At 43.2% G+C, this 12,795-nt stretch overlaps 1 protein-coding gene and 1 long non-coding RNA gene across 2 annotated transcripts in view; one reads left to right on the top strand and one right to left on the bottom strand.

Annotated features, from left to right (window-relative positions):
- The window catches only part of SH2D4B (SH2 domain containing 4B), an 83,510-nt gene extending 72,221 nt beyond the window's left edge, over positions 1-11,289 (bottom strand). The window contains exon 1 of the mRNA XM_053388223.1: positions 10,480-11,289. Coding sequence (XP_053244198.1) covers positions 10,480-10,666 — 187 coding nt within the window. The 5' untranslated portion in view covers positions 10,667-11,289. The remainder of the gene's footprint in view (positions 1-10,479) is intronic.
- LOC128413799 (uncharacterized) lies at positions 10,315-12,362 on the top strand. Its single transcript, XR_008330462.1, has 2 exons — positions 10,315-11,053; positions 11,985-12,362. It is a non-coding gene; the product is annotated as an uncharacterized LOC128413799 (long non-coding RNA).
- The last annotated feature ends 433 nt before the right edge of the window (positions 12,363-12,795 follow it).

The raw sequence follows: 12,795 nt of genomic DNA, 5'->3' as shown, positions 1-12,795 counted from the left end.
GACACCATAGGCAAAAATAGTCCCTCCTTATCTGAGTGCTGTGAAACAAGCCTTCATCCTTCCTGCTGCTATGAGAGGCAACGGTGCCCCTGCTAGCCACTTATATGCCCTCTACCATAAACCAAGTTCATGAGTGTTGCTGCTGAGATGACACATTCTCACTGCTGAGCAGCTGCAACTGGCATGGTAAGGCTATGCTGTTCACGTGACCTTTGATCAGCTGAATAATAATAATAATAATAATAATAATAATAATAATAATAATATTTCTACCCCACCCATCTGGCTGGGTTTCCCCAGCCACTCTGGGCGGCTTTCAACAGAATATTAAAAACAGAATAAAACTTCAAACATTAAAAACTTTCCTAAACAGGGCTGCCTTCAGATGTCTTCTAAAAGTCGGATAGTTGTTTATTTCCTTGACATGTGATGGGAGGGTATTCCACAGGGCAGGTGCCTGGTTCCCTGTAACTTCACTTCTCGCAGTGAGGGAACCTCCAGAAGGCCCTCGGCACTAGACCTCAGTGTCCAGGCTGAACAATGGAGGTGGAGATGGTCTTTCAGGTATACTCCTTCAGTTCCTGCATCATACTGGGAAAGGGAGGGGAAGGAGCATAGCAGGCAGGTCAGTGTGGTGCAAACACACTGGCGGCAGCACCAGATTGGATCTGCTGGTGCATTTGCACCATGCCAACCTCACCAGTTAATGGTTCCAGTGCTGAACGTCTGATGTTCTCATCACCACCTGTAGTTTCTTTTTTCAGTAGCAGAACACACTTTATTGTTTTAAGGTCCAGGTATAGAGTCAATCAGAAGTTGCAATGGTGCCATTCCATCTGGTCTGCTACCCTCACCAACCATACTGATACCTGGTCTTTCCATCCTGTAAACATTGCACAACTGACCATTATTTTACTTCAGTGTTGATAATGTAATATTTATTGCCAATTTTGCACCTTGTTCTGGCTGTACCCATCCCAGTTATACTAGTGAGAAATCATATATGGTTTTCTTTCATCCTTGCTGAAAATTCAGTCAGTTTTCACTCATGATTCAAAATGCCTTTCCTATTCTTATAAAACTGGCTGATAACTCTTGCCTAGCCTCTAGTTCATTAAAGCCTGTAAAAAAATTCTTTCAATAGGAATCATTTATGAATACTTGCAAAATCATCCAATTAGAGCCTCTGGAACTTTGGGAGTTAGGGTTGCTAGGTGACTTGTATTTTAAAAGGCATATCTTAGGGCCAATTCATTTTTATTTTCCCTGTTGGGGAACCTATTTCTGAGTACAAAGTACACACAGCATTATTGATGAATGGTTCAGCTCACACATGTATAAATCATAGCCTTTTCTGGCAAAATCCCTGCAAGCAGTGCCCCATTAAGGGCCTGGGTCCTGCTTACAAGCATTTCCCAGCAAATATTGCAGATAATAGACATGCATGCCATCAGCATGTTTGGCAATAGGTTCCGAAATAATGTATGAAATGGCCCTACAGTGTGTTGGCCTCACTGATTTACAGAGTCTAATCAATGTCATTAACTCCAAATTAATGCAGGCACAGAATGATAGCCATATGCCTGCATTAACTTCTTGGTCCTCTGTTTTAATAGATAGCACAGAAACATTAAGAAAATACCCAGCCTAATAATGTAATATTGCTTTCTCCCACCACCACTCAATGCCAAAGACTCAAAAACTTGCTCCAAGCATTTAAAACAACAACAACAGTTGCAGACCCTCCAAGTGTCCCTATTTTCCAGGGACGGTCCTGGATTTACAGAAGCTGTCCTGGTTTCTGATTTTATCCTGGAATGTCCTGCTTTTTCCTTAATATTTTCTTGTTTTTACTGGAAAAAGGTTGGAGGGTGGAGTTATGTGACCCCCCAAACCAAGGAGATAAGTAACTACAGTGGACTCTCGGGTTACGTTATCTTCGGGTAACGTAACTTTCGGGTTGTGAATGTGGCAAACCCGGAAGTGTATACTTCTGGGTTTCGCCACGCACACATGCACAGAAGCGCTCTGCGTGCCGCATGCAGAAACACTCTATCGCGCCACATGCATTTGCAGAAGCGGCGCCTCATGTTGCGGACTTTACGGGGTACGTAAGGACCCCCAGAATGAATTAAGTTTATATCCAGAGGGTCCACTGTACACAACTTTTGGAAGGCAACCATGTAAAGGAAAGGGTTTTTTTTAATGTTTAATGTTTTATTATGTTTTTATGTATGTTAGAAGTCACCCAGAGTGGCTGGGGCAAGCCAGCCAGATGGGCGGGGTATAAATGGTGTTTATGTCAGGAGCTCGTCCTACACTCGAGTAGGACCCTGGCAGAGACACACGCCCGACTGGCATGTTCCCTCCCTCCTGGTCGATGATTCGGGAGCTTCAAAAGCTTTCTTCAGCCCGAACATCACAGCAACTGATGCCAACAGGCACCGGCACACTTAGGGATATGCAGAGTTTGCACAGCTTGCGTAACAGACCTCAGCAACTCAGCATTTTGGCTAATCTACTTTATTTACATATAAACACACATGGAGCACTGCAACATGGCTCCCTCTCTAGCATCAGACAGCAAAGAGAAAAAACAAAGGACAATAGTTCCACTTCACGGAACACAGTAACACAAACATCCTGTCTCCGTCACTTCCCACTTTGTGGAGTCAAAACATATATTGACATGTGATAGACAACAATCCCATGACTGCAATCACGGAGCAGGAATTCTAACAGTTTATGGAATGGGATGTCCCTATTTTCATTGAAGAAATGTTGGAGGGTATGCAGTTCTTACAGAAGTCAAGCAGTGGGATAGTCATCCCTGCTTTAGACTGCTATTTAGTGTAGTTGACCAGCTCCACTCCATCCGGAAAAAGCCATTGTGTTTAAATGAGTCTTGATTTTGTAAGGATTGCTTTGGATTTCATTGGCCAATGGGAAGCAACAGGAAAGAAACAGAGAGGGGTATTTTGTGAGTTTCAAAGGCAAAGATGAGGAGAGGAGGTACAAGATGGCAGATGGGATAAAGAACTAGGGAGGCAATTGGGGACAACAATGAAACAGGCAAGTGGAGTGACAGGGGAAATGCTAACTTACACTAAATGAAGGGTTGGGGGACTAAATGCTATAGAAAGAGCTACCTATAGATATACAGAAGACATAGGGGGATGCAAATGGTGCTCAGAAAACTAATGCCCACACCAGATGGAGGTGAGAAACCAAATGCTACTCACTAAAGAGAAAAGGCAATGGCAAAGAGAATACCTAACCCCTTCCACAAGTGTGTCACACTCTTATGCTGAAACAGTACCACGCATTCTGCCGACACACAACCAAATCTCCATGGCAGGAAGTAGGGTTCAGCACCCTATCTAGTGGCTTTTGCTGCCAGGTGATGCTGAACTTTGGGTTCAGTAAAGCTCAAAGTACAGCAGGTGGGCAGGTTAGCAACTTCCCCAAACACCCTCTCATACATTTGACACCCAGTTTAAGGATGTTAACAAGGTCACGGCCAATGTTCTGTAGCATCAATTGCAGTGGTACTTACTCTTGAGTAAGTGTGCCTAGGATTGCGGCCTAAAGCTACCCTAAACCATAAAAATAATCCCAAGTTTCATGCATTGTAAGCCTTCTGTTCACTGCTGTGTGTTCATGCTGCAACTACCGTTCCTATCTCCTGCCAGCTGCTCCTCCTGGGCTGAGGACTTCAGGATGAGAGCCCTTGTGGTCTCCCCCAAAGACATGCCCTCTGGACAAGGTGCAAGAGTCACAGCCCCTGGAAGGAAGGGAATGAAACAGCCTTGATCAGGAGTCCCAGGTGAACAAGAGCTCTCACTGCCTCTTCAAATGGGCAGCTCTCCGAGTGCTCACCCACTGAGAAGGGTGAGGAAAAGGAGCCAAGACTTTGCGAGGGGATATGCAAGGCTGCTCTGCTGCAGGAGTTATTGGATGAAACAAATCACATGGGCCTAATTCAGACTGGATTCAGGCCTGGTTCGGGGACAGAAGCAGCCTTGAAAATCCCTAAGGGATTTTCAGGGAGTATGGTCCAGTGGCTTTTTCTTCTATTTGGCTTTTGATACCATCGAGACTGGGTCATCTCCATGGGTCGGACCTAGTGGTCACAGTGCTGCAATGCTTCCACTCCCAAAATTTCCAATACGAAGTGGCCCAAACCAGGATACCATTTTTCAGGGCTGCGTGTGAATCATGTGACTCACATGAGATTGTGTCCCCCCCCCAAAAAAAGCTTTTTTTCAGGGCAGAGATCTTGTGCGGTGCTCCAAAGTGTGCATTTGGGGGAACTGTGTTTTTTAAAAAGCGCTTTTCAGGGGTCTTGTGGGACAGCTAGCCACATGAAATATGCCTCTTTATCCGTGTGCTAACTTCTCCAGCAAGTTGTTGTATTTTGTTTATTCTTATCGTTATCATTATTGGACAGCCTTTTAAAATAAAACTGCTGGAAGGCTGAGTTGAGGGGGGTTTTATATTGGTGTTTTTATTGCTGCAGGTTATAAACTCTTGCTAGTTTTAAGTTATGCTTGTCTTTAACAGATACACTATTTTAATTATTTGTTTTATTGTACAACAGTTTGGGCATATTGTGGAGAAGAGGCCAACAAGCTTTATATATAAAAACAGATAAGAGGCTTGGGAAAAGATAGCACTGTCAAATAGAATATTAGCGTCACAGCAGATTTGAAATGAGGGTGAAATGACCCATTTCCTTCTAATACTAATTAGGTTGCTTTAAAAGTACATGATAATTTTTTCTAATTGGCTTCTCCTGACATACTACAAACAACAACACAAAAAAATCAGACAGGCAAAAAAAATCCACCATTGCTTCCCACTAAAATTAGTATTTCTGCCTTATATACTCTACTAAACTGGACATTGTACTTTGCCTGGAGAGACATGACATATTCACTTAGCCGTGGAGCTTTCTATTTATTTATTTCATTAAATATTTCTTCGCTTTTCAGTAGTGATCGATTCTCTGTGCAGATTGTCACTTATAAGCTGATAGGCAGAAGAGACAAACGCCACAACTTATTCCCGAATTATAAGTGGCTCCTAAGGCAAAATATTTCAATGGAAACATTGTTTAAAAATGGTGCCACCGTGACCATAGTGGAAAAGTTGTACGGTTGAAAGATGGTCTCTTAGACAGGCTCCACCTTCTGCATAATCAAAAGGGACAGAGCCAGATGCTGCTGAATTTTCCAGAACAGCAGGTTTTTCCCCTCATCAGTGAAGGTGCTTTGATCATCCTGGAAGGCAGTCTTCTCACCATTCAGGGTCAGATTTTTTTAAAAGAAGAAGAAAAAAAACCCTGCAGATTTGTCATTCTATAATTGATGAAGGAAGGCATTATCCATAATTGATTAACACAAATGCTTTGTTGACAAAAGACGTGGGTGGTTAATAAATGGCATATTCAGGCTATTATCTGGATTTTTCTATTTTAGGACAAGCCCCCAAGTCAGTGGCAATCAAATGGCATATAAGGAACCTTAGTGAAAGGCTCACGCTCAGTGATTTCAGAGTAGTTGTTTCGTGTCCCAGATAGCTCAGTTGGTTAGAGCGTGGTGCTGATAACGCCAAGGTTGCAGGTTCAATTCCCATACAGGACAGCTGCATATTCCTGCATTGCAGGGGGTTAGACTAGATGATCCTCAGGGTCCCTTCCAACTCTATGATTCCAACTCTATGGTAGGTATGTGGCTAAGAAGCGGGTGCTGCTAGCTCAGCCTCTATACTGGGAACAGCACAGAGGCTGCACCTGTGGTTTGATCAATGATCTTCACTTAGAAATCACTAAGGGGAAATGATATGGCCCTATTGATGCTACTTTTTCTCTCAGCAACCTTTGATCACAGGGTATAGACACCTGCCAAACTGGTTCTTCTCATTTTTGTCAGGGAGGCCCCAGGGAGGGGTAATGATCAATTCCCCATTGTGGGTGCCCTAAAGTGAAGGTCCTTGGAAGCAGAGATCTATTCTAGCCTCCTACTCTGAGTAAATGGAAAAGTGATGCAGCTTTGCAAGATCATGTTGAAGAGTAACTCCCACATTGTGCTCCAAGATACACTTAACTGTGTGCTGGGAGAACGAGAAAAGGAAAGAAAATAATTTTAAGCTCTCTTGAGCCCAAGGTACTTACTTGTGAAAGAGATTTCCTACTCCATTTCTGTATGGTTTAACCAGTCTGTGGGCATTAACGCACACTTTTTAAGTATATCCAAAGGTCAGGGATGGTTTTCCGGTTTATTTAGAATCTGTGGAAGTTGGTTTTGCTGTTATGAACAAAACCAAGCTCCCATTCATAACATCTAAAACTATCCTGACAGCTATGCAAAGAGCTGATGGAGGCAGGAGCCCAAGCTAAGGCACATCTGTTACTACAAGTCTTGTTTAATCGTTTAGCTCTTAAGTAAAAGAAGCAAGATTTATGCGCAACAAGGGAGCCCACCATTGGCAGAAAAAATAATCCTGTTTCTACACAAGTACCCAACTACCAGCCCTACTAAGGTAACCTATTATGAAGGACTTTGGGGCTTGAACGGAGAACCTCCGGGTTCAAGGCTGGGACTGAGGGTATGCAGGTCTACAGACACAGAAGGGAATCATGTGTGAGCTTCAGCCTCTGTGATTGACAGGCAAGATTAAGCCTCTGGATTAGGGTAGGTACTGTATGAACCTCTGGCCACCAGACTAATTGGTCCTAATTTGCCCTGTGAGGCCATTTTTGCCAAGCCATGTTCACCTGCCCCACAACTTGACATCATGTAATTTCAGGTGTGGGGCTAAGTATAGTTAATTCACACTGAAATGAAAACATACGCGTATTAATGAAGGCTTAAAATGGAAAATGGCTAAATATGTATTTCCCAAGCTTATGATCTGAGATGAGAGGTATGTGCTGAAGAAACACCACAATATCATAGGGCATAGAGAGACCTGCCTCCTTCTATGGAAAGACCTTTCTACTGAAAATTTGCAGTAAAGTATTGCTTCTCCATTTGAAGTAAGAATCCTCCTTTCAGAGGGCGAGAGAATATATGCGATTAAAATTTTCAGATTCACATGGTATAATGTACAGGGCAGGGTTGCAATTCCTGGCACACTCAGTTGGAGATATATATCCACCTAAGCATTGTGGGTCCTACTTCTCACTAAAGAAGCATCGAATGATGCTTTAAGAAAGCAAGATATGGAAGCTCCTGGTTCAAGACTCACCTGGGACAAAAACTCATTCTCAGCCTTATTAGAGATCCCTAGCACAATCACAGGGTTCCAAGAACGAGAGCAAGGCAAATACGTGTTTCTGAAATGAGTTGATATCTGGATGCCAGGTGCTGGATAGCTCCATCGGTAGAGCCTGAAACTTAATCTCAGCGTTGTGGGTTTGAGCCCCACATTGGGCCAAAAGATTTGTGCATTGCAAGGGGGTGGACTACATGACCCTTGTAGTCCCTTCCAACTGTACAATTCTAGGATTGTATGACTCTAGACATAGGGAAGCCCTAGGAGGCAAGTGAGAATCAAAGGGCTTAGCGACACCTCCGTTTGCCCTGCTGCTTTCCCTCGTGGAAACCGGATCTTTAGTGCTGAATCGGAACAAATGGCAATCAGGTTCTCCGCAGCTTGACGCTTGTTCTGATTTAGTGCCAAGGAGCGGGTTTTCCGGAGGGAATCGGCAAAGCCATTTGAACCCATGCTTTCTAGCCATGGGGCAAACAGGAGTGTGCATGAGCCCAAAGTTTTGTCTGGGGTGTTTAAGTTACAATAGCTCAAGCTGTGGCCAGAAAACATTGAAAAATGTGCACCAGCCCTGTGACATTCCTAAAACTCTAGGTAATTTGAGGTATTTTTAATTATCTTTATATTTACACAGCTCATCCTTGAGGGGTGTACAAAGTTCTCTCCAGCCCCCTTTTCACCCTCACAACAAAGGTAAGTTAGTCACCAAGTGAGAGTTACACAACTGATTGTGGCTTTGAACCAGGGTCTCCGTCTCCCCATTCTGAATCCCAACACTCTAACCACTACAGCGCACTGGCTGGCATAGGGCTTTCTGTGGAACACAGGGCTGTGAGACTCCTTCTCACCATGCAAGCTGCAGTGCCAATTCAAAGTCACCCATGTAAGTTTTTCAGCTTAGCCTACTGGCATAACCTTGGTCTCCATTGTACTCCAACTGAGTTCAAAATTGATCAGGCTGCCTTTGTTCCCATTTAAGGTGAAAAACATTGTCCTTCCCTTTTATGAAGGATGGAAACAACTTTCGCCAGTCACTCTGCCCCAATTTCACCACCACCACCCCCCCCCCCACAAAAACTGCAGCTAAAGAGATGGGCAAGTCATTTGGAAGGAGCAAAGTGTCATAAAACATTGAGCATAGGTGAGACGCATGCATGCAGAGATAGAAAGACAGTATAAAGTTTCCTGTGATCGTTTTCTCCTCTTTTTCATCATTCTTTGTAAACCAGAAAATTAATTACCCGGAAAACAATTCTGTGCACTAAAAAGCAGAATAGGTTTAATGTATAATTTATATATGGAAATGCAGCTGTCAACACTGTGACAAATTACTATATAAAAATGTTGCAGTTACATTTTTCGGTGTTAGTGTGCATTATGTTCATCTTCTGCACAAGACAATCTTCATCCTCTTAATGTTGTTTTGGCGCACAGAGCTGAGCTGCATTCTGAACCCCCTACTCCCAACAAATGACAGATCAATCAAACTGAACAGGCTTTTATTTGCACATGGGAGGGAACTGCAAGAATGCAAGAATGCTCTTGAAGGTCTCCCGAAGAGATACCCTTCACACTATATTTAAAAACAGTGGGACTTAGACAAGCGAATCAGAGATTATAAAGTCTTTCAGTCCCAGTGCGAATGGGCCATTTTGGGCACGTCATATGCTGTGCCCGCAAAACACCTCTGACTGATGTGTGTCTATGCTTCTGACCCTAGATGACTATAGCACACAATTATTTCATAGTCTTTGCTTTGTTTACAGGAAAAACTATATAGTTGTTGTTATTGATTTATTATGCAAATACAAAACAAAGGCAAAGCATACATACATCTGGCAAAAATAAAGACAAGAAAAGAAAAAGAAAAGAAAAACACACACATACCTACATACAAACAAAAACAAAACAGGTACAAAAATAAATACGAAATGAAAATGGAACACATTCAAAGAATATAAACAGTAAAGTAAATAGCTAAGAAAGACATCCCAGGGTGCCATTTCTCTGCTGAGGTACTGGCTTTTCTGGGATGGGTTCCATTTGCAATTATTATTATTAGTAATGCCCCGCCCATCTGGGTGGGTTTCCCCAGCCACCGTGACATACCCTACAACATTTCTCCAATGACAACAGGGACGTCCTATTCCATAATAATAATTTTTTTATTTATACGCCACTCATCAGACTGGGTTGCCCCAGCTACTCTGGGAGGCTTCCAACTTATATAGAAGCATTAAACGTGTGTTTTTTTAAAAAAAAAACACACACACACACAAAACTTCCCTATACAGGGCTGCCCTCAGATGTCTTCAAAAGCTTGTATAGTTACCTATCTCCTTGACTCAGGGGCCGAATAACTCCATACTGCCCATACTGCTCCAAGGAAAATAGGGATGCCTTAAGGAAAAGTGGGATATTCAGGATCAAATCAGAAACTGGGACAGCTTCTGTAAATCCAGGACTGTCCCTTGAAAATAGGGACACTTGGAGGGTGTGCCATGAAATAATGCAGGCATAGGCAAACTCGGTCCTCAAGATGTTTTGAGACTACAATTCCCATCATCTCTGACCACTGGTCCTGTTAGCTAGGGATGATGGTAGTCCCAAAACATCTGAAGGGCCGAGTTTGCCTATGCCTGAATTAATGTATAATCATGTCCTCATGAGACATTCAGAGGACAATTTAGAGAGGGAGGGTATTGCTCACCACCCCACTCTAGCCCATTCACAGCCCAGTAGGGGAACTGGTGGTGCCAGTAGGCCCTACATTTCTGGTCTGCTAGTTTTACACACTGTTAAGCATTATACAGAAACAATGAGTCTATGGATTAGGTGTGCAAGTTGAAAGGCACAAATCCCCACGCATAAAGAGAAACAAAGAGTCGTGCTTAATCCATAGAGGAGAAAAAATTCAGAGCTGACTTAATCCCCCTTCATTTCAATGCGACTGAACTGCAACTACCGTATTCTGCACTGGAGCCATTGTGACTCATTGGGCAGAGTTCTAGGCCTGAACTTGGAATGCTTAGGTTCAAGACCAATACACCTGGCAGTTGCCTGGGTGAGGTCTCAGTTTCCATCTTCTTGGGATTTCCTTCACAGGGCAACTGCCAGAGCAGAAAATATGAGGAATACACAGACACTGAGACATTCAACTCCCCACAGAAATGACTGGTGATCAGAAAAGCTGTCAAATCTTACTCTGCTTGAGTCTCGCTGTCCTTTGCAGCACAGCCGCCTCTCCCTCCTGCGTGTCTTCCTCTCTCTCCCTCCATCGCCTGACCTGCTCTTCCCTCATCTTGTAGAAGAGGACATGCTTCTGTTCTTCATTCAGTTCGGCCAGTAGCTCCGGGTCGATGTACATATCCCTCAAAATTTGCTGCAGCATGGCAATCCGGTCAAGAAAGCAACGCGTGTGCAGTGGCCAGGTGGAAAAGACAAAATTCAAAACCGAAGGAAAAATACCCTGTCCAGTCCAGCCAACTTAACGCCTTTAGCACTTCCTCAAAAACAACTTGAAATGAAAGTGCTGGCCCTTCCTGAGAGGGATTGGGTTCTCTTTCATGCTCCGATCGCTTTCCGTTAATCGCCACAATAATAATAGCTTGTGTCACCTATCAACAGGTGTCCAATGGGGGGGAGGGAGAGATGGAACAGGAGATTGGCAGGGCGAAGGCGTACAAACAAGGATGAGCCACTTGGATGGTATTAAAAGGCTCCCAAAAAGGGGAAAGAGGATAACTCCTGACAGCTGCTACTTAAATACCTGGAAACAGTTCAGTATTTTACAAAAGTGATCCGATTATGGCACGGTGTCCCAGGTTTCTTGCTTCTCATTCCCACGGTGGTGTGTTCCCCTTGATGTAGTGCTGGGGATTTGTGCCTCGGGGTTTATTTTTAAATCTATGATGTCATGGTGAAAAGTAACAACTACACCGGCGATATCTATGTCATTCCAGCGCCTTTTGGGAACTGATCCCTTCCGATAAAAGGCAACACACGTTTACACATTATCTGTATCACTGCTTACTCTCCCTGGTCGCTGGAGCACACACCACCACCTGGCTCTGTCTAGGGTCATGTTTACTTACTGCCAACAGACATGGTGATTCAGCACTAATGCAATAAAAAGTTTTTTAAGGGGTTTTTTCCCTCTCTCAAACTTGCAGAAAGGAATGGAAGAGCAGCCCAAAGCTGTCAGGAGGAAAACTTGCAAGGCAGCTAATTAATATTAATTAAGCCAAAGTCTGGCCTTGGCAGTTCAAGCACACTGCGTTAACCCTCCTGCCATCGGTGTGTTTTCTATTCTGCAGTGGGAAGATAGAGACGACATTGCTTTTTAAGCAAATGGTGACCTTTTGCTGTTTACTGGCATTTTCCTCCTCTCCGTGAAATACTATTGTTAGCTCCTCGGGGTTTCTATTACAATAATTTATATGCAACTAATCATAGCCCCGTCCAGCCTCTTAGGTCTAAGATGTGTAATAATAGATTTTAAAGCATAATAGACGATGGTAAAATTCTGTTAAAATCCCATTTGAAACAGCTAAATGCATAACAAAACTGCCAACCAGTTGAACTCAGGCTACCAAAAGGCCATGGAGATGTTAATAGTCTAACAAGATGCTCAGGCTTTTTTGAATTATTCAGATATCATCAAAATAGTTTTGTAAGACATCTACTCTTTTTTTCCCCTTGCTTTTTAGAAAAGATAACTATTTTTTGGATCATCAGAATGTAAGAGTCCTGCTGGATTAGAGCAAAAGGTCAAGCAGGATGCTAAGGGAAGGCAGTCTCTCTGGAACATCAAGAGAACCATTAATTCAAAAGGCTACATGACCTTAACATTAGCTTTCTGACTTCAGATCTTCATCGGCTGAGAGTCACATCCTTGGCCAACTTGTATCAGATTCCTCTATGCCTGTCTTAGGTGGAGTGACACCTTAACCGCATCGTAGCATTTAGACTGGAACAATTCCAGTGCCTCTAAGGAAGGTATCGTCATACTCAAGAGAACCGAGTAGTATAAAAAAAAGCTTTTCAAAATAAAACCTAAAAGAACCATTAAAAAACAGCCTGATGAATACCAAGCATGCTGAGTAGCCACAGAAAGTTGGGGATAAGAAGCAAATGGATGTTTTGGAGCCCCCTATAGTTTATACTACCACGGAGGAGGACTTAGCTGGGTAGCTAGTACCCTGAATAGGAACATTTCTCTTAGAAGGCAAGAATACAACATTTTGTTGCAAGTCTCATTTGTAATCCAACTTCCATCTACAGTCAATTCCACATCATACATCCAAAGTACATGGATGCCCCCAAAGAATCCTGGAAGCTGTAGTTTGCCCTTACAGAGTTGCAATTCCCAGCACCCTTAACAAACTACAGTTCCCAGGATTTTTGGGTGAAGCTACATGCTCTACATGTATGACATGAATGTGACCTAAAAACCTCTGCTCCATTTTCAGCTAAAGAAAACTGCTAAGTGCAGCTATTTCAACCCATAAACTGACCAAA

This window comes from Podarcis raffonei, chromosome 5, assembly GCF_027172205.1.
Source record: "Podarcis raffonei isolate rPodRaf1 chromosome 5, rPodRaf1.pri, whole genome shotgun sequence".
In the NCBI taxonomy this organism is placed as follows: Eukaryota; Metazoa; Chordata; class Lepidosauria; order Squamata; family Lacertidae; genus Podarcis; species Podarcis raffonei.
Note: the sequence above shows the minus strand (reverse complement) of the source record. Positions and strands in the feature narration are given on the sequence as shown.